Below are 22,758 nucleotides of genomic sequence, written 5' to 3' on the forward strand. Positions count from 1 at the left end.
AACTGTGACCAAGCAGCTATATGTCCGTTTGTCTGTTGGTCTGTCTAAAAAAATGCCAAACGATTTGACTCCTTGGAGATTTTGCACCACAGTCATGGGTAATACCTCAATTCAAGCTGATTATCAGGAATGGTGTGCTTAAAAACTTTAAAAAAATTGGTGTATGGTGTGGGAATTGTTTGGCTTTTTAGCTGCGACCAGCAGCTCAATAAGTCACTCTGTTGGTTGGTCAGTTGGTCCACAAAAGTGTCCCCACAGTTTACAGCCTAGGAGGCTGCATTGGGCATGGAGGTCAAGTGTTTGTGTGAGGGTGTGTGTGCATGCACACATGGATACATATGTGTATTGTGTACACAGTCAGTTCTGGGCAATTTTGCCCCATAGAAATGAATGGTTGAATGTCATTTTCAAACTTACCACTTCTCCTACAATTTTCACACAAACTAGGGTCCGTCTAGAACAGGGTTTTTTCTGTATGTCTATGTACACAATCACAGTGAACCACAAGGTAACACGTTAGCTAGCTATCAATGCTAGCAACGTACAAAGCTAACATTACGCAACGTTATCAACATACGTTAGCCAAGCTAACGTTATTAACACATTCTGGACAGGACACGTATATATCCGTGTTTCGATTCCACCCGTTGTGGACAGAAGCACGGATATATCCGTGGGAAGTTGTTATTGCTTTTATTCCATTTAATACCTATTCAAGGTCACTGAGCGGCACTGCAGATTTACCCTGTTCTTTGAATTCGAGAAGGTGCAATACCGGCCAGATCCTCTTAGGGGCGCTATAGCGATAATGCAGTGTGCACTGTGGCTGAAGGGAGCAATCTTTTTTTTGACTTTTTTTTTGAGTTTCCAGTAGCTGGATTCTGGATCTGCAGCCTGTACCTTGGATTACGTTTTGCATCGCAGATTTCACCATGCAATAAGGGGATTTATCATCAGCCAATGGACATATCGATCTACCAGATGGCGATCGATAACGGGGAAATGCTCGGGGGAATCAGCCCGGACCACGGTAAGATCTTTTTCACGTAAAGTACAGCCCAATCGGGCATTATTATGATACTCAACCAGGCGTTCGGCCTATGAGGCTAACGCGGTTATTGGTAATCAATAATCAGAAACGACGCCCCCCCCCCCCCCTTTCATGCATACATGCTTTGGGATCGTGCCGATCATATGCAGTTTGAGTTATTTCTGTAGCAAACAGCTACAGAACAGCCCCACGTCTGTTTACATTTCCCGGTCCTCTTGATATTAATTAGACTCATCCCAGTGGCCGTGATTCTGTTAATGGGGAAGCCACACTGTTATTAAACTATTTATATTTGTATATATTTAAAAAAAATAATTTACATCAAAATGTTAACCTGTTTGGTACAGAAAACTGCTTTTTTATTATTAGTGTAGGTTAGCCCTGACCTAACCCCTGTATTAAAGCCAGTCCTAGAGACTTGTGGGAGGCATCCTTGGAGTTGGACTCAGCAGAGAGACTTCCGCTGTAGAGATGCTCTTACAATACTATTTAGCTCAACAGCTTTGAGAGCACCTGCACAATGGTGAGTCGCAGCTTATCACAAATTATATGTTTGTTCAGTTATTATAGTATCCTGACCATGTTACACATTCTCCTATCCGTGATTTCCTTAAATTTGACAGCCAAATCAAGGCTGTGGTCAAATAGAGCTTTTTCCAGTTGAGGCAGCTGGCCAAAATTAAGCCCATCCTACAGGCGCAGCATTTTGAAGCAGTAATCCATGCATTTGTGACGACTAGGCTGGATTACTGCAATGCACTTTATATAGGGGTGAGTGGATCCTCAGTGGCTCGCCTTCAAATGGTGCAGAACGCCGCTGCACGTCTTTTAACTGGCACTCGTAAATATGACCACATCTCACCGATTTTATCCTCACTCCACTGGCTCCCTGTGCATTTTAGGATTCATTTTAAAATTATTTTATTTGCCTTTAAAGCTCTTCATGACCTTGCCCCACCCTACCTCTCTGAGCTGTTGCAGGTCTATACACCTTCTCGCTCTCTCAGTCTCAGGTCAGCTGACCAGCTGCTCCTAGTAGTGCCTACAACTAGGCGTAAGCTCAGGGGGGACTGTGCCTTCTCCGTTGTCACCCCCAAAATGTGGAACGAGCTGCCACTGCAGATTAGGCAGGCCTCATCACTGCCCCGTTTCAAAGGCCTCCTTAGACCCACCTTTTCTCTCTGGCTTTCGACACCATGTAGCTTGTTGATTTTATGATCTTATTGTCTTACTGTGTTGTTGTTGTATCGTTTTGTTACTGTGTCCTTTGCTTTTAAATATGTTTTAAGTACTCTGATCTATTTAAATTTGTATTGCTGCCTATGTTTACCTTCTTTTTTCTTCTCTTTTTTGGTACTCTTGTTTTTTTTATCTATTTTTAGTGCTGCTTATAGTTTTTAATATGCTCCCTCTGTACAGCACTTTGTGCCCCTGTGGCTGTTAAAGCGCTTTATAAATAAAGTTGGATTGGAAAGTTGGAAGGAAAGGGCAATTGAAAAATCGTGGACAGCAAATAATTACTTACTGTATACTCAGACATGCAGTGTAAACATTGCTGTGCAACATACAGAAAACAACTGAAGAACAACAACTCACCTACTCCTCCACCAGGTACTCCTCCTATGCCACCACCTGGTCAACAGATACAGGTCTGTTAGGTTGACTTTGTACTCAATAATAATAATAATAATAATAATAATAATAATAATAATAATAATAATAATAATAATAATAATAATAATAATAATAATAATAATAATAATAATAATAATAATAATAATAATATTAATAATAATAATAATAATAATAATAATAATAATAATAATAATAATAATAATAATAATAATAATAATAATAATAATAATAATAATAATAATAATAATAATAATAATAATAATAATAATAATAACAATAATAATCATAATAATCATGTTAATACTCATAGTCATAATCATAATCATAATAATGCAAATACTTATAATTAATCACAATACATGATAGGCTGCCTCAACAAGTTCATGTATAAAATGTGCAATGGCAAGTTGAAGTATGTGAGTTGTGTTCTTCTGTGTTGTTTGTCTTGTTTTGAACCAATGATATTACATCATAATATAACAACTAATAGATAAAGGATGATGACCGAAAAACTCTTCATTATCTGCTCAACAAAGCGGATCAAATATTAGTAGGCCTACACTTCACAGAAGCAGTGGCCTAAGTCTACTCCTTTCAGAGACAATCTGTCTCACAATTCCTGGCCTAGGAGACATATTTAAATGCCTGGCTTTTCAACTTTGGCTATGTAGCCTAAAGCTCATTAGTTCTAACACTAGCTAGTGTTAATTAAAGATGGTGACAGTATTACCATTGTTCATCAAAGATAGTAACATGATTAACAGTAGCTATAGCGTTAGCTGTAACATTTACATTTAGCAGTAGCTGACATAATATTAGGTAGTTACTTTTAGCGCTAACACTAGCTAACAACAAATGTGGATGTTAGACACTTTGTGGGGTAGATTAAGAGGACTGAATGACATAAAAAATGGGGGCAGACATCTTTAACACAGTTGCCCATTGGCAGGGGGTCAAACTGTCCCTCGCCACGTGCTGTAGTGGTAATGTGAACTTTACTAGTTTTGACAAAAGTTGTTTAAGCATCTTGGGAGATCATTACCTGGTCTGAGGCCGTTTCCACCTAACGAGGAGCCATAACCTGAGTTAGACCCAGGCTTCCTGGACCCCGGTCTTTTGCCGCCAGGTCCATAACCGCCAGTACCACCCGGGAAAAAGCCCCCTGGTCCAGTCCCAGCCCCACCCGGTCCAGTTCCAGCACCACCCGGTCTAGTTCCGGCACCACCTGGTCCAGTCCCAGCACCACCAAGTCCAGTTCCAGCACCACCTGGTCCAGTTCCAGCACCACCTGGTCCAGTCCCAGCACCACCAAGTCCAGTTCCAGCACCACCTGGTCCAGTTCCAGCACCACCTGGTCTAGTTCCGGCACCACCAAGTCCAGTTCCAGTGCCTCCTGGTCCATAGCCACCTGGCCCTGTTCCAGCACCACCAGGTCCAACACCTCCTGGTCCATATCCACCTGGTCCAGTTCCAGCACCACCGGGTCCAGTACCAGCTCCTCCTGGTCCATATCCACCGGGTCCAGTACCAGCTCCTCCTGGTCCATATCCACCGGGTCCAGTACCAGCTCCTCCTGGTCCATATCCACCAGGTCCAGTACCAGCTCCTCCTGGTCCATATCCACCAGGTCCAGGACCAGCTCCTCCTGGTCCATATCCACCAGGTCCAGTACCAGCTCCTCCTGGTCCATATCCACCGGGTCCAGTACCAGCTCCTCCTGGTCCAGCTCCTGCACCTCCTCCTACTCCTCCACCTGGAGTCCAAGTACAGGCATGTAATAGCATATAACGTTTGATTGCTTAAATAAAGCAGTATGCACCAGCTCCACCCAATGAAGAGGAGCCATAACCTGCCAGAAGAGTACGGTTAAACTCTTCTGTCAATCATATCTCTATAGTATATACTGGCACATCACAAATATCCTCATAATTACAGTGGGACTTTCTATACTATTCACCCAGAAATTATATGGTACAAAGGATAATTACCTGATTTAGGTAGCTTCCTGGTTGCCAGTCCTTGACCACCAGGTCCAACACCTCCTGGCCCGTATCCACCGGGTCCAGTACCAGCTCCTCCTGGTCCATATCCACCGGGTCCAGTACCAGCTCCTGCTGGTCCATATCCACCGGGTCCAGTACCAGCTCCTCCTGGTCCATATCCACCGGGTCCAGTACCAGCTCCTCCTGGTCCATATCCACCGGGTCCAGTACCAGCTCCTCCTGGTCCATATCCACCGGGTCCGGTGCCAGCTCCTCCTGGTCCATATCCACCGGGTCCAGTACCAGCTCCTCCTGGTCCGTATCCACCGGGTCCGGTACCAGCTCCTCCTGGTCCATATCCACCGGGTCCGGTGCCAGCTCCTCCTGGTCCATATCCACCGGGTCCAGTACCAGCTCCTCCTGGTCCGTATCCACCGGGTCCGGTACCAGCTCCTCCAGGACCAGCCCCTGCACCACCTCCTACTCCTCCACCTGGGGAGGTACAGGTGTGTTAGACTAGAACTAGAGTACAGGTGTGTTAGGGTACCCCATGTGGTACATGTATGTTAGAGTACAGGTGTGTTAGAGTACAGGTGTGTTGGGGTACAGGTGTGTTAGGGTGTCCCACGTGGTACAGGTGTGTTAGGGCAGGGGTTCCCAAACGTTTCAGGCTGCGACCCCCAAATAACGGTGTCAGAGAGCCGCGACCCCAACTATTATAGGAGGAAAAAAATTTAAAATAATTTTTTTTATAATATATATACGTATATTTTAAATAAAAAAAATTATATATGGAAATGTATGGTTGAAACATGCAAACGTTCAAACGCACACACACTAATAAGCATTGGAGGCTTTTAACCAGGGCCGGACTGGGGAAATCATTCAGGCCAGGAAATATAGTGCAAAATATAGCCCCAGTCAGGCCACTTTTTAAGCAGGGGGTCTGGGGGTCCCCCACCAGGAAATTTTTTGTTACAAAGACTTCATTTCCTGCATTCTGGTGCAGGCATTTTTTTATTTGTACCATTTAAATGCCAGTGTTTGTGATGGCATCACAAATTATTGTTAAAAAACAGGCTAGCATATGTATTCTTTTATTTATTTATTTATTTATTTATTTATTTATTTATTTATTTATTTATTTATTTATTTATTTATTTATTTATTTATTTATTTATTTATTTATTTATTTATTTATTTATTTATTTATTTATTTATTTATTTATTTATTTATTTATTTATTTATTTATTTATTTATTTATTTATTTATTTATTTATTTATTTATTTATTTATTTATTTATTTATTTTTATTATTTATTTATTTATTTATTTATTTATTTATCCTTTATTTATCCAGGAATGTCCCATTGAGATACAAGATCTCTTCTTCCAGGGAGTCCTGACCATGATTAGCAACAACACTGATTTTTATGGATTTTCTGTTTTTTTGTAATCTCAGATTGAAAGAAATACAATCTTTTATTCAACTTCAGCCCTGATCATAACACCACATATTCATTTTATAATTCTAACCCTTGTGTGATGGCATATATTTGCAATATATCAAATGCAAAGTAGATTTTTCTGGGGGGGATTATTACAGGCTAGCATGTGTCAATGATTAGCAACAACAGTTTTTTGTAAGGGTCCCGCCTCCACCAATCACATGCGGCTCCCTTTGTGTGTGTGTGAGAGCAAGAGAGAGAGAGAGAGAGATAGTTCTCCAACTTGTGTGAGTTGCAGTGATCTCCTGGTTGTTCCCCACCTAGGTTATCTAACTATTGCGCTGGTGCAACTAGAAACACTGGCCTGGCCTGCTTCTAAGTTCAGTGGCCTGACTGCCAAATTTTTTTGTCGCAACCCCCACTTTGGGAACCCCTGTGTTAGGGTACCCCACGTGGTACAGGTGTGTTAGGGTACCCCACGTGGTACAGGTGTGTTAGGGTACCCCACGTGGTACAGGTGTGTTAGGGTACCCCACGTGGGTTGTAGAGCAGAGCACAGTTATCGGTAGAGTAGAATGTGTCACCTCATTAATGTGGATTTGCTGACAAAGATCCCCCCCCCCCCCACAAAGTCACATGTCAGCCAATAAAAGGCACCTATACAACATGTAAATTACATACTAAGACAGGGAGACGTAATTTAATGGATTTGTAGGTTTAAGGGTGTGCATGGAAGATGAACAAGAGTCTAGATTTCCTCACCTGGTCCATAACCAGTTCCACCCAATGAGGATCCATAGCCTGTAAAGAGATGGATTATGATCAAACATTCATCAATAATACCACACCTTCCACCTGATAGTAATTATTATGACAAATTAACACTGAACCTGATTTGGCTGGCTTTCGTCCCAGTCCAGGTCTGTAGCCCCCTGGTCCTGTCCCAGCACCGCCTGGTCCAAAACCACCTGGTCCTGCCCCAGCACCGCCTGGTCCAAAACCACCTGGCCCTGCACCAGCACCGCCTGGTCTGGTTCCAACCCCACCTGGGCCAGTGCCAGCACCACCGGGCCCATATCCACCTGGTCCAGCGCCTCCAGCTCCATAAGTACCAGGCCCAGCTCCAGCACCTCCTAGTCCAGCACCAGTACCTCCAGGCCCATAGCCACCTGGCCCATAACCACCTGGTCCCCTCCCAACTCCACCAGCTCCTCCTCCATAATCTGAAAACAAAGGATATTGGGGGTTTCAGTTCAGTGTAAAGGTGCTTTAATGTAAGTGTCTGTTCTCTATGTTTGTGGATATTGGCATTATACTTTTAGATGGTTTGCCAGTGCCAGTCCCTGCCCCCGCACCTGTGGGATATCTGGAGCCTGTAGAACAGGAAGGGGGAAAAGAAAGGATTAAGCATATTGAATTTGGACAACATGTAAATGCCATCTCCTCTTCCTATCTAATGTAACCATCCACCCTTCATCATTCAATTTGAATCACATATTGCTGCATAATCAAGATGGATGGTCAACTCACCAGGCCCTGCCCCATAACCTCCTGCCCCAACGCCCCCAGGTCCTGCCCCAACGCCTCCAGGTCCAGCACCATAACCTCCTGCCCCAACGCCCCCAGGTCCTGCCCCAACGCCTCCAGGTCCAGCACCATAACTTCCTGCCCCAACGCCCCCAGGTCCTGCCCCAACGCCTCCAGGTCCAGCACCATAGCCACCAGGCCCAGTCCCGTAGCCACCAGGCCCGGCCCCGTAGCCTCCTGGTCCAGCGCCGTAACCTCCAGGCCCAACCCCCAACTGGCCACCTGCTCCAAGAGTCCCATATCCTGAATGAAGGAGAAACAAGTTATTGACCCTGATGTCAAAATTGTAACAAATCTCTCAAACAGAAAAGTCAATGATAAGGAGGCAATGCCAATAGTTTTTATAGGAACCTTTGCCTGGCTTTGGTGCTCCCTGGCCGACTCCGGCCCCAGTTGGGTAACGTAAGCCTGAAAATAAAAGGCATCTATTACTACATCACTATCATTATTATATATAATCTTATATAATTAATATTATATTATTTCCGTTATGTTACATTGTATGAGTTGTGAGTCAGGTCCAACAAGGGAAGGCCCAGCTTAACTTACCTCCACCTCCCAGAGCTCCTCCAGCACCATAGCCTGTTACAGGACCGATATGCATTAAAAGTCTGCATGTGTGACTATGATAACAAATTATACAGATATTAACACATGTATAAATAAATGTACAGACCAAATAAGAACGTAGCTCACTTTTGCCTGGTTTAGTTTTTCCTGTTCCAACTCCTCCTGGACCTCCTCCTACTCCCCCTGGACCTCCACCAACTCCTCCTGGACCTCCACCAACTCCTCCTGGACCTCCACCAACTCCTCCTGGACCTCCATCAACTCCTCCTGGACCTCCTCCTACTCCTCCTGGACCTCCACCTACTCCTCCTGGACCTCCTCCTACTCCCCCTGGACCTCCACCTACTCCTCCTGGACCTTCTCCTACTCCTCCTGGACCTCCTCCTACTCCTCCTGGACCTCCACCTACTCCACCAGGTCCACCACCTACACCTCCAGCTACAACTCCATCCTGTCCATAGGCTAAGGTGCAAATACAAAAAAAGTGTGTTAGATTGATAAGCATTTTTGTTTGGTCTCAATGGAACAACAATATTGAAATGCTTTCTGAACAGTAAATATCATCTCTGTACCAAAGTACAGTAAAACCCTACTAATGGGCAACTTAGTAGGGTTTGATGTAATTTAGTCCTCCTTATCTACCCCACAATGCAAAACGTTAAGACGCATTTCTGTTAGCTAGTGTTAGTGTAACATCCCTCCTGGCCCTGCTCACTTCCCTCCATTATTTCCTCCTCATCCTCCCCCACTCATTCATGGACTTCTTTCCCCACCTGCTGGACATCACCTCTTGGACTCCTCATGCACTTGTGTGTTATCAGATTATCTATGTTCCTGTGTGTCCTGCCCATCTAGTTGAATCTCCCTGTTTACCTGTTGCCCTTCTTGTTGTCCTGTCTAGTTTAGGTTTATGCTCTTGTTCTAGTATAGTGTTATGTTCCCAGTGTGTTTAGTCTTGTCTTGTATTTGTTATTTAGTCTTGTACTCTAGTCTGTCAGTCTGGTTCCCCTCCCAGGTGTTCCTTGTTATTAATCAGCCATCATGTGTCAATCAACCTGTGTATATGTCTAGTCTGCCCTGTCTTCCGTTGCACGTTTATTGTTTACTGTTCCGGTGTCCTTGCTGTTCCAGTTCCTGTTTCCCATCGTTGTTCTTGCCTTGTTCGATTCCCTTCGCCTGCTATACCTTGTTCGTACCCCGTCTAATGAGTCTTGTTCCAGTTTATGTTTGTGTATTCCCTAGTGTAGTTTTTCCCTCTTCCAGTGTTAGCTGAGAGGTTTTCTTTGTAGTGTTTTCAAGTTAAATGTTCAAGTAAAGTTCCTTTGTTTCACTATCCGCCTTGTCCTGCCTGTTACACCTCTGCCCTGTCTGCATTTGGGTCCCACCACCAACACCACCATGTCAAACCATGACAGTTAGCAAATATTACCAAACATTAGAGTCAGCTACAAAATGTTACAGTTAACGCTAGCTAGTGTTAAAGGGATATTTCACTTCAGTAGAACCTCTATCTAAAGTAATCTACAAGTAAGCTAGCACCCACTGCTCTCCCTGTTGTCCAATGTCAACACCATTAAAGTGAAATATCCCTTTAAGCAAAGATAGTCTTTGATTTATAGTAACTAGCTTACATGGAACATAACAAATTGATGAAATGCAGGAGTATTTTTGTATTGCAGCATATTTTATTTGTGCAACTGGTCAGTTAAGATTTTGGAGGTGTGCATAAATTAAGCTCTGCTGCAACGTTTATATGATCAAAACAAACAGCTAAGTATACATTAGAGTCATATGAAAATGGCACCTTTGGGTGGTTGGGTTCCTCCTACTCCTCCTGATCCACCCTGAGCTCCAGTAACAGCTCCATCTCCTCTTCCCACACCACCGGGACCTCCTGTTACACCACCTGCCCCTCCAGCACCATCAGGACCCCCACCAACTCCTCCTGGCCCGCCACCTGTGCCTCCTGTTCCAGCTCCTTCTCCATCAGCACCTCCTTCTCCATCTCCCTCACCTGGCGTATCTCCTCTGGGAACTGCAGATGGAACCCACAAGAACAGTATCGAACTGATTCACTTGAAATCAATAATAAAATCCATATCTATATAGCAGTGATTGTATGTATTACAAGTTGGCCATCACTTCAACATCCAAGCAGGCAAATCCTGTCTGGTGAATGTGCTTGGTATATGCTTTGTAATGAGCACTTCAACTATGATGTTGGTCACCTGGGGGCCTGAGAGGTTTCGCTCCTGGTAGAGTCCCACCCATGTCATTACCACCAGCACCTGCAAAGCCAATCAGATAACAGAATTAAGCTGTTTAATTCTCCAAAATACATAGGAATCATCAATGAACTAGCTGTCATACATCCCCTAATTATGTTGACTAAGGGCTGGGCGATTAATCCATTTTATCGATTAATTCGAATGAATGATTTAGGAAGATTTTCAAAAATGAAAATCGATTAAAAAAAATTTAAAAAAATGTAATCACCTTTTATTTTACAAAAAGTGATGTTTGGTGAAAGTTAGATTTGCACTTTATTAATCCCAATAGGGAAATTCATTCTTGTTTGATGATCAAGAGGCTCCTTTTATTTGTTTTAAGTGAAGTTTGGTGAAAAAGCAAGTTATTGCACTATTAATCCCAATAGGGACATTCATCTTTGTTTGATCAAGAGTAACCTTTTATATATATATATAAAGCTTATTTGAATGATTTCCTTGGCGTTTCTAGTTTTTAAGAGAAAAAAATCGATTAAAATCGTAAATCGGATGTGGTGTGAAAAAATTTGAGATTTTATTTTTAGGCCATATCGCCCAGCCCTTGACACTATTACAGTATTATTGAAACACAAGCTATGATACAGCTTTATTCATTTGATCAGCTTCTTGTATTATTATCCCCATCATCATCATCATCATCATCATCATCATCATCTTCATCGTCATCATTAACTGACCATCCTCTGCTTCTCCATCTTTAAGGGACTGTCCGCCAGCACCAGCACCAATGCCAATACCTATACCGACACCTGTTCCTGAACCTGTTAAAGATAATGGTCCAATGGCTTAACACATGGCATCACCTGTGCAGATGCACACTGTTAGTTGGTAGGGAGGGGCTGGAAGCTTTAAAGATTGAGTTGGATGGATCCATCTTAGTTGTGCCTTGCTTGGTTGGTTAATGTTATAAAGCTGCAGGTCGGACTCTCATTTGATGTAAGCAACCCTTGCATTATAGATTGTGGTTACTGGGTTAATATTGTTTTTAGATGCAAAGTACTTCATAGACCGGCGATGTCACTCACTCACTCACTCACGGTTAGCCACTTTGCCCCTGGTGGCGGTTCACAGGCATCGCACTTTGATTAATGTTGAGAGATTCTGCCCTCATGCTTTGCATCTATGACACTGTGGGCCGAATCCACAAAGAATGGATTGCACGGTGCTAATTGCACCCCTGTCATGAAAATACAAATTAAGCAAGCTCTATACATTACGAAGTAAACGAAATACAATACGAAATGAATTTATTTTCCTCCTTCCTGATATCTGCCAACAGCGCTGTCGGGTGCAGACTGCTCCATGAGCAAACTGGGCTGGGGCAGATCAGGAGCAAACTGCACACATATGGGCGTGTCTGCGATAGTATCTAATCCGCGCAATGTCCTTAATGGATAGCTCACAAAAACGGAGCAGATACCGCATGCTAAACGTTAACTCGTTATTGGCCGCCATGCGTTGAGCGCCAGAAACGAGTTAACTCGTTTTTGGGATCGTTATTTCGTTTATTCGCTATACCTATTCATAATTCATAGCTGCAGCCTCTGGTATCCCCTTTAAAGCCTGTCTGAGCTGGCAGACGGTCAACACCGCCCTCTACTGCCAGGCGGAGCTATTGCATCTCATTGAAAATGGGCTGTCGTGTTTTAGGAGCCGATCTGAGCCGGGCGGGCAGGGTTTAAATACTCAGGCGAGCCAGTTCTATACAACGATGGCATTGAACAGTAACTCCGCCCGCCCGTCATTGTGAAACGGTCGGTAGTGTGGTACAGAACTCCACAAGCATTATTTGGAATTGCGATCAGATATTTGGATTATCTCTTTTGCATTACATCAGATACAAGGTAAGAACATTATATATAAATTTGATCGTTGATCTGACATTTAGTTCTACCCCGATCACAGCTATCTGTGTGGACCGTGTATGGCTGTTTACCGTTGGGTGGGGGGGGGGGGTGGGGGGGGGGGGGGGGGGGGTGGGGGTGTGAGTGCCCCGCTACGACGGTCATTTCATGTATGGACGAGGAGACATAATAATGATAATCTAGCGTTGATTTCAGGATGATTAGATAATCAGCTGAAAAATTACAACGTGATGACTGGATTACAGTAAAATGCCTTTTTCTTGTCTTTTTCCTGGAATTACTGAAAAACACCCAAACCATACTCTATTCAAAACGGTATAAAACAGAAATGTACAGATGAAAAAACAATCTGTCTCGGGCATGTTGACTAGAAGCAACTCACTGAGACTCGACGGCGTTATTAGACCCATAGATGTATAATATAAGATATATTTTAAGCACTCGCAAATGTCACAGTCTAAAACTATATCCATTGAATAAAGACCTGGCGATGAATGGGGTATCAGCGCCCCCTGCTGCTGGCGGTCAATGTGTTAAGGGTGCAATTAGCACTGTGCAATCCATTCTTTGTGGATTCGGCCCACTACTGTGTGTTTTTGTTGGTATAGGTGTTTTCTCTGCATAGGTAAATAGCAGATTTTAAAAGTTGGTTGTTGGTTAATTTTCAGAGACATACTTTTCAACTGGCAACTTGTGACTGTATGAAAATATATATTTGTTATCAATAAAAAACTAAACAAAACTTACTAACTAACTAACTACTGTAACTAACTAAAGAAAATCTATTCCTGAACCTTGCAAATGCATCACAGAATCTCTCCTTAATTCTGTATGTATTATAATTAGTGAGACAAAGCAGACCAAAGCAGAGCACCATCAGCAAACCCAGCAGCTTGTTGTTTCCTCCAGGATGCTATTAGTAAGTAAGGATCATTACAACATCAACATCAGGAAATGTTGTAGTTGTTGTTACGACAACTTCCAGTCACACTCTAAACTGGGCTGCCAACGGGGCATTTACCTCCATCTCCACCACCGACACCGATACCGAGACCAGCCCCAGTACCAGAGCCCCCACTGGAGCCGATACCGATACCGAAACCAACTCCAGTACCAGAGCCCCCACTGGAGCCGATACCGATACCAACTCCAGTACCAGAGCCTCCACTGGAGCCGATACCGATACCGAAACCAACTCCAGTACCAGAGCCTCCACTGGAGCCGACACCGATACCGAGACCAGTACCAGAGCCCCCACTGGAGCCGACACCGATACCGAAACCAACTCCAGTACCAGAGCCTCCACTGGAGCCGACACCGATACCGAGACCAGTACCAGAGCCTCCACTGGAGCCGACACCGATACCGAGACCAGTACCAGAGCCCCCACTGGAGCCGATACCGAAACCAACTCCAGTACCAGAGCCTCGACCGGAGCCGACACCGACACCGAAACCGAAACCAGTACCCACACCAGTACCAGTACTGACACCAGTACCAGCGCCAGATCCAAAACCTACACCAATCCCAAGACCTGAGGAGCCTGTAGAACCTGGTGGAGAGACCAAAGGTTTGACAGATTCCCTTCTTATTTCTGTTTTCAATTTAGTAGTTAAAGATTCATAATGTACGTTCTTTTAACAAAACTGTAGTGGAGATCAAAGTTCAGAGTTGTTAGGAAATGTTGAAAATGCATGTCTGATTAAACTTGAATATAGATAGTTGTGCATTTATCTTAAATATAAATTAGTTCCATTTAAATGATACATGTTCTTTTTTGTTGGTACTGTAGTTATATTGCATGCAAGCATTAGTTCCATGTGTACTGGGGAATCAATACCAGATTGATTCTGGATTCTTGATCATTTTGGAACTTACATAATTTCTTCCAACTAGTTAATGTTTCATGAACAAGGTGTATCCTTGGAAGCTATGTTTAAAATAAATAAACAAATAAATAATATACATACAGTCCTCGACCATAGCTTCCAAAGACACAGCTTCTCATGTGATCATGATAAAAAAGTATACCAATTATTTAACAGCCTCTTTGTTTGTTGTTATTACATGCCAGTATTAAGCCTTAGTTTGTTTCTTAAGAGAAAGCGTATGATCCAACAGACAGGCACTCACCAGCACCAGACTGGCCTTCATTTGACCCCACTGTAAAAACACACCATGGACACAAATAATGATCATCTCTGCTGAGAGGAATTGGAAGTAAAATATGCCCTTGAAAATACAAGCAATGTGAAGAACTAGACCCGTGTAAGTATCCGAAGTGAACAGTTATGCAGTAGTTTTAAATCTCACCTCCAGAGGGCGACCCTGCTCCAGCTGAGGACCAGAAAGAAAAAAGAGAGAGAGAGAGAGAGAGAGAGAGAGAGAGAGAGAGAGAGAGAGAGAGAGAGAGAGAGAGAGAGAGAGAGAGAGAGAGAGAGAGAGAGAGAGAGAGAGAGAGAGAGAGAGAGAGAGAGAGAGAGAGAGAGAGAGAGACCAAAAGCTTGAATATGAATACATTAGAATCCTTCAGGCAAATCATTTTATGTTTCTAGAGATGAACAATGTTTATAAACCTAATTGTCTAAAGATGGTAGCCAGATTGTTTTGTGGATTAATAATTAAAGACAGTAGAGATGAGTACTTTCGGTTAATGTATGTATTCCATTCACACGTGATCTTGATTGAATTTACATTCATGTTTAATACATCCATTAATAGGTTGTATCAAGGATACATTTTATTCCTAACTTTGTTAGCTTACCAAATAAGACAAAATATTGTTGGGGTAAATTATTCATGTAATATATACTATTAAAATAATATATAGTAGCAGACAAAATAGTTTGTAAAGGTTCACTTACCACCTGGCTGACCAGGCCCACCACCTATTGTAATGACAGAAGAACATTATATTCACTTACTAACACTTCAAAAACATGTATCTTAAAAGATGCTGTGATTCAATGCAGGTGTTATGTACATTACCCAATAAATGCCATATTTGTTGCTAAGCTAGTTGGCTGATCTTGACAAACCATGCAGTATAGTCAAATGTGGTGATAGCTTGTGATAGGAAGTGTGATATAAAAAGCACTCTCTGGCACAGGTATACCAACGACAACTGCAAAAGCATTTCAGTGGAGACATTTGATTTGCATCAAAATGATAATTATAAAAAATAAACTGGGTAACACTGCGTTGTACAGTGTAATGACCCAGAACTTACTGTGTAACTGAATCCATATACATACAAATATTTACCGGTTCCTACTGGTACTTAAATGTAGGTACAGCTCAAATCACATACAGGATAAATGTTGATGAAATTACACTGTAAATCCCCAATTGGTCCTCAGTGTTTTCTTCAGCTGTACCTACATTTAAGTACCAGTAGGAGCCGGTAAATAATTTATATGTGCAGAATCATATCACGTTACACCATAAGTATTGGGTAATTACACTGTACAATGCAGGCTGTATTATAAAGTGTTACCAAAAACTGTGATAGCGTAAAGAGCCAATTCATCTTGTCAGGTATAGGCGTTTGGGCAAGTGTGCAGTATACATGTTAGAAAATTGCATGCAAGCATATGCATCAGTAAGAAAACCCATAGCTGCATGCGAGTCGTGTTTGTCTATTAAGCGAGCATGTGGTTTAGTCATCAAACAGCATGTTGGTCATCATACGCTGTGTGAACCTACCGGGGGATGTGCCTGTGGAACCTGCAGGATGAAACATAAAACAAAATTATACCACTTGTGACACAGATACACTCCTATTAGTGGCTAACTCTGACAACAATGCACTCATAATAACCTGCAGCTGTGCAACTGAATCTGCTGGTGGAGTCTAATAAAAACCTTTACATCAGAATAGTTATCAAGGGAATCGTTAATAAAGCTGTTGTATAATAGCAACAATTACACTCAAGGTCATGATATAACCACAACCAAAATCGCACAGTACAGCACTCCCTCTCATGTCTTGTTTATTTATTATTATTATTATTATTATTATTATTATTATTATTATTATTATTATTATTATTATTATTATTATTATTATTATTATTATTATTATTATTATTATTATTATTATTATTATTATTATTATTATTATTATTATTATTATTATTATTATTATTATTATTATTATTATTATTATTATTATTATTATTATTATTATTATTATTATTATTATTATTATATTATTATTATTATATTTGTTGTTTCATAATTAGTCCATTTATGCCAATTCATGCTAATACTCAAGTACTCAATAACAAGGCAACCATGTAATGTAGATGTATACCGTAGAGAGAGGTTTACATCTCAAAAACTACAGGCAACATTTTATATTGACCTATCTCAAACTCTGCCCTCTATTCTCAGGAAGCAACGGTTGTGATTGGAGGTTCAGGAAAAGAGGGCAGGGTGTGAGACAGGTCAATTCAAAGAGCCGCCAGGTTGGAAGAAGAGCGGGTGGCGAAGAGGAGACAGCAAGACTGAAGAAAACCAAAATAAGTGCAGAATGAATGATGATGAGGAGGAGAAGAAGAAGGGCGTGGCTTACTGGGCGTTTCAGGGGTCGTGTCACTAGTGACAATAACAATGTCTGTTGGGAGAGACACCAGAGGTGGTCAGGGGGTATCCTGCTCTGCAGAGTGTACAACATGCAAGCAGGGAGGGTCTATGTTTTTGCATAGAGGAAGTAAGTCATGGTGGATGTAAAACCAGATGTTGGACACAAACAGTGTTTGTTGAAAACGTGCAGAAGATATGAAATGAAGCCACACCTGGCACGGGAGTCCCGCCGAGAGCTGTGTTATGAAGAGACAAGAGAAAAGAACATGAATGTTGTGGCAACAGCTGAGAACTAAGACGATATAGCATTAGAGGGGAACTACGCTCCATGTTCAGAATTCATACATGTTATTCTTCTGGTCTAAGAAAGTGAATTCATACATGTTATTCCTCTGGTCTAAGAACGTGAATTCAAATTAGGGCTGTCAAAGTTAATGCTTTAATTTTGGAGATTAATTTAAATGATTTAAAGCATTAAAATAAATTAATCTAGATTAATCTATGGAGTGAAAAATCTTAAATTTTAGCGCCGCGGATATAAGAAAGAGGTCTAGATGAGTCAATGTTGATGGTTTTGCTGAACATTTGTATTTCACAGGAGAGAAACTGTATTAAAAGAAAGCTATTAAAATAGTCTTTGAATCTAAATATACTTTCTTTGTGTTGATTTTACATGAATTGCATGATTTTACTCAAGTAAATATCTGTTACAAGCTATTTTTAATGCTATTTTGAATCTAGATTAATCTAGATTAATTACAGAAAATTGTGAGATTAATTAGTTAATTTTTTTAATCTATTGACAGCACTAGAATTCATACATGTTATTCCTCTGGTCTAAGAAAGTGAAATCATACATGTTATTCCTCTGGTCTAAGAAAGTGAATTAATACATGTTATTCCTCTGGTCTAAGAAAGTTAATTCATACATGTTATTCCTCTGGTCTAAGAAAGTTAATTCATATGTTATTCCTCTGGTCTAAGATGGTACAAAAATATTAGTGAAAATGTGCTCTCTCACAAATCCAAAAACTAGAGTGCTAAAACTCAAACTTGTGATGTCATCAAGTATAAAGTCTGAAAGCTGCTCCATAGACAATGAATTGGGAAATATTCTATAGATGACACTGAGAGTAGATACATTTTCTGTTTCAGAACTGAGATCAGTACTATAGAATAGAATTGTGTATATATATATATATATATATATATATATATATATATATATATATATATATATATATATATATATATATATATATATATATATATATATATATTAAAAAAAAGATGACATACATATACTTGATGACATCACAAGTTTGATTCTTACTTCTCTGGTTTCTGGCTTTATGATAGAGTAGCTCATGTTCACAAATATTGATTGAACTGTCTTATGGAAATAACACATTAGAATGTTTAATTTGAGTGGTGTTCCCCTTTAAGACAGGCTCTGCTGATGGACAGGTGCGACGGAACTGTTTATAAAAGCTAAGAAAGCATTGAAACATGGTCATGAATGAAAATACTATTAATATATTTGAACTGCTACAGCATCACATACCAACCCTCTGATCTTAACTACAAATAAGTACATCATTACTTGTTGTTATAGTATGTAGTTGTCTTACATTCAAAACAAAATGTATTTGATAACAATAAATACCTGGTTTAGCACCAATGATGGGAATGCCTGTCCCACCGATACCCTCTCCATCCACACCTGCTCCTAGTGGTCCACCAGCGATGCCAGTACCTCCTATAATAATAACACGAATGAATGAATGAATGAATGAATGAATGAATGAATGAATGAATGAATGAATGAATGAATGAAAACTTTATTTAACAAATTGCAGAATGGGTACAATACAGTACGGCTCAATACACACAATTGTTAAGGGGATGCAGACCAGAGAAAGACTTCCGTCTTGTTTACATCAGGGTCCCACATTTTCAATTCATAGTGACATTTATGACATTCACAACATACATGACATCATGACATTTATGGCATAGGGACATACATGACATACAGGTATATAGTACTGTTACATTTGTGACATATATGATATGCAAATATACAGTACTGTTACCCATAGATCCTGACAGAGAGTATATACATATGATGGGGAGGAGACTGTACATTAGGAGGGGGTGGGTGGGTGGGAGAGAAATATACATACGGTGGGGAGAGAATATATACATACTACATAATTGTAGTAATACTTGCATCTATACACTTATCGGCTATCCTCAGTCAAACACAAGGCTGTTGCAAAATGCAGTCTAAAATGGTTCAATCTCGTAGATGTCTGTGGCAATTTTGCATCTCTGTTTGTGGGGTGACTCTCTGGAATAGATTGGATAACAAAATCAAACTAGAGTAAAAACGTCATACACTTCTAAATGTATTATTATTTTGATTATTTTATATTATTCATTCAATCATTTAAATAATGACTTGATGATGAAAATATGCTATTTTTTGCATTTTCCTAGGAGTTTGACTTGAACTTGGTGGAAAATCCCTAAAAATCATTGCTTGGTTTACATCACAGATATAGAATGTCTACAATGTCTCTACCTTCACCTCCTGAACTCCCTGACCCTTCTAGAACACTGGAAACACCTCCATCACCTGGTGAAACAAGAAGGTAAAGAATCTAAAAAGACTGACCTGGGGAGGGAATAAGTAAACAATGAATGGAGGACTGAATTAAATATGGCTTCCCCCATGTTTGAATCCATCAAAGATTGTAAATCTATCCCACGTCTATAAAGCCTCTGGCTGTTATTATGAGCAATTATTAGCGCTAATTTGCTACAAAACATTAGAGCTGCTAAAAATGTTAAAGCAAACACACACATTTGGTAGCTGAAATGAGCTCAAACTATTTAACTAATCATTAATGTTAACACTAGTTAACAACAAAAGGGGATATGTCAAATGCTTTGCATTGTGGGGTAGATTATTAGGACTGGGTGACATCATTACTGTCTATAAGCAAGGCAATATATTACGATTTAAAAACATTTTATTTAAAAAGAAAATTTCATCGTTTAAATAACACATCTCCATATGGAGTGGTGTTATGATAGACAGAGTGGACATGCTCTCCTCTGACATTACCAAAGTGGCATGTTTCATTGGCTTGAGTCAGCCTTGCACAGTGTGAATGAATTAATAAAAACTTTTATTTAAAATGGACACCACAGCTACATTGGACCATGCAGTCACAGTGGACAGACCAGACAGAAAAGATAGAATACAGTATAATACAGAATTAAAATCACAAATCAGAACAAATAGTTACCAGAACAAGAGTCCATCTACACATGTGAGCACTGCTGTTTTGATTTCAACCATACTTTGAGTCCTCTGTTGAAGACGTTGACATTGGATTCCAGTTTTAAGCCAGTAGGCAGAGAGTTCCATAAGTTTGCCCCTTTAACGGAGAAGGCAGACTGTCCAAACAAACTCATGTGTTTGCTCTGCTAGAGCTCCAACCAGTCCAGAAAATAAAGATGAGACATGATTGTGCAAACATTTAAAAACGAGTCTAATATGTTCAAACGTGAAAAGATTGTGCTTACTCAAAATACCGCAATGATGCCATATCGCATTGGTTTACGGCCCATGATTTCTATAGCCTGTTTGTATATTATAGTTATGGGTTTTAGTATGGTTTGTGAGGTTTGTGACCATGGTGTGATACAGTAAGACAAGTGGGAAAGAATCCTAGCGTGCATATAAAGTTGAGCAGCTTTAGTTGACAGATCCCTTCTAATAAAATGAAAACTGTTTAAATTAGGCTTGACCTTCTTACATACATAATGTACCTGTTTATAAAATGTTTGGTTCTTGTCTAATATGATTCCTAGGTACCTGACCTCATTCACTTCGGCAATTATTTCATTTTTTATTTGCACCTCAAACAAATCATTTATAGGCCTTTTGTGTATGGAGATAGACATAGAGACAGTTTTCTTGACATTCAAGGTCAAATGAGACAACACAAGCCAGTCGGAGATGTTCTGTAACACCTGGGTCAGGTGCTCAGCTGCCATGCAGCTGACTCGTATGTATGCATGGGACCCATGTTTGTTGAGATATTTTGAGGTGAGAGGTCTTGGGATCCCTTTTAAAATGTAAAATGGCCATAATGCCATTTATGCCAAAGTTTTGCCTACATTTGGAGCGTTGTTTAGCCTAAATTCCGACAAGCTAGCGTGACATGGTTAGTACCAATGGATCCCTTAGGTTGTCTAGTTTACCTTCACACTGGCTCATGAGCACACATATTTTTCTTACAGCCCTATCATTAATAGGGGCAGCTATACTTTTTAAGACATTGCATCAAATGTAGGAGCTTTGGTTCCATCCTTGGCCCAAATGCAGTCAAACATCAACTAAAGTGGAACCTCACCTGGACCTCCGGCACCATCTCTGTCTTTTCCATCCTTTCCTTCTCCAGCAGTGCTAGGGCCACCTGGAGAGCAGGGAGAGGTGTGCAGGTGAAGACATGTATGCCTTGTATATTGTGTGTATGACAGTTCACATACATGAAGAAGTCGTTTTTGGGATTGTATTATGGTGGTTGTGGATAGTTACTCAAATGAGCCACAGCATTTCTAAGATTATAATTTTGTCAAACAGTAGACAGTAAATCAGCTTGACCCAACCTTCTCGCCATGGGATGTAGGTCCTCCTACCTCCTGCTCCAGCTCCTGCTCCTGCTCCAGCTCCTGCTCCTGTTCCTGTTCCTGTTCCTGCTCCAGCTCCAGCTCCAGCTCCTGCTCCTGTTCCTGCTCCAGCTCCAGCTCCTGTTCCTGCTCCAGCTCCTGCTCCTGTCCCTGTTCCAGCTCCTGCTCCTGCTCCTGTCCCTGTTCCAGCTCCTGCTCCTGCTCCTGTCCCTGTTCCAGCTCCTGCTGATCCTGGAGCTAGTGTGGCTCCTGTACCTCCTGCTTCTAATCCATCAGAGATAAAACAGCATCATATTCTGGGATTGTTTAAAATCTCAACCGTATCATCCTCCTCCTCTTCATCATCTTTGTTTCACAAACACGTGAACTGTCTAACGCCTGTCCCCGTCTCCCCGTCTCCCTGTGAGTGGATGTCTCGTGGTGATGACCAAAATGGTGGACGTCCCGTGGTGATGGCCCCCCATACTTCAAATGGATCCGCTATCAGCTCTATTCTATTTTCAATCTTTCTAAATGTTCTTATGTACCCCAGTTGCTATCTCATGTACATATTTGTGTTTTATTACACATATATGTCCATACTTACCAACTGTTTCGCCTGTTTTATAGTAACACTACTATCACCGACATCTAATAAGGGAGACCCCCCCTTGAACGTCCCTTTTCTGAAGTTTCTCTCCTCTACATTGCCTGTGGTGCTTTTTTCCTATTGCTAGGTTTTTAGTGAGTTTTTCCTTACCTTCGCGTGGGGTATGTCTGCGAGTGTTGCATTTATTTATTTTACATTTTATTTTGGATTTCATGGTGGGTGTAACAGTCCCAGACTAAATCCTGTCTGGGGCTGTGAGGACAAGATGAACAGTAGTCGCCTGCCGCCCTCTAGCGGGCACCATCAGATGGTGCAGGCCATTATTATATCTGTGTTGTCAAGTATGATTAGTATGATTAATGTGATTTCATTATGCTTGTTGTCGTTGGTTTTCCCTTCCCTTGTGTGATGTTGTCCTCCTGTCTGGTTGTGTTATTGTGATAATGCT

At 41.2% G+C, this 22,758-nt stretch overlaps 1 protein-coding gene across 11 annotated transcripts in view; it reads right to left on the minus strand.

Annotated features, from left to right (window-relative positions):
• elnb (elastin b) overlaps window positions 1–22,758 on the minus strand; it is a 65,386-nt gene that overhangs the window by 4,584 nt on the left and 38,044 nt on the right. For 3 of the 11 annotated variants that reach the window (XM_084320671.1, XM_084320666.1, XM_084320663.1), the window contains 22 exons: window positions 21,731–21,985; window positions 21,445–21,507; window positions 19,602–19,655; window positions 18,681–18,773; window positions 17,227–17,250; window positions 16,133–16,153; window positions 15,292–15,315; window positions 14,741–14,764; window positions 14,561–14,590; window positions 11,240–11,323; window positions 10,503–10,562; window positions 10,079–10,309; window positions 8,401–8,736; window positions 8,254–8,286; window positions 8,056–8,112; window positions 7,648–7,947; window positions 7,434–7,490; window positions 7,008–7,340; window positions 6,880–6,918; window positions 4,675–5,160; window positions 3,729–4,439; window positions 2,648–2,683 (listed from right to left, as the gene is read on the minus strand). In XM_084320671.1, the coding sequence (XP_084176797.1) occupies window positions 2,648–2,683; window positions 3,729–4,439; window positions 4,675–5,160; window positions 6,880–6,918; window positions 7,008–7,340; window positions 7,434–7,490; window positions 7,648–7,947; window positions 8,056–8,112; window positions 8,254–8,286; window positions 8,401–8,736; window positions 10,079–10,309; window positions 10,503–10,562; window positions 11,240–11,323; window positions 14,561–14,590; window positions 14,741–14,764; window positions 15,292–15,315; window positions 16,133–16,153; window positions 17,227–17,250; window positions 18,681–18,773; window positions 19,602–19,655; window positions 21,445–21,507; window positions 21,731–21,985 (3,351 nt within the window). Of the gene's footprint in view, window positions 1–2,647; window positions 2,684–3,728; window positions 4,440–4,674; window positions 5,161–6,879; window positions 6,919–7,007; window positions 7,341–7,433; window positions 7,491–7,647; window positions 7,948–8,055; window positions 8,113–8,253; window positions 8,287–8,400; window positions 8,737–10,078; window positions 10,310–10,502; window positions 10,563–11,239; window positions 11,324–14,560; window positions 14,591–14,740; window positions 14,765–15,291; window positions 15,316–16,132; window positions 16,154–17,003; window positions 17,046–17,226; window positions 17,251–18,680; window positions 18,774–19,601; window positions 19,656–21,444; window positions 21,508–21,730; window positions 21,986–22,758 lie in introns of all 11 variants that reach the window. The other 8 variants (XM_084320667.1, XM_084320670.1, XM_084320669.1 and 5 more) reach the window with 8 other exon arrangements.

The sequence above is a fragment of the Notolepis coatsorum genome (assembly GCF_963971535.1).
Source record: "Notolepis coatsorum genome assembly, chromosome: 8".
NCBI classification, from domain to species: domain Eukaryota; kingdom Metazoa; phylum Chordata; class Actinopteri; order Aulopiformes; family Paralepididae; genus Notolepis; species Notolepis coatsorum.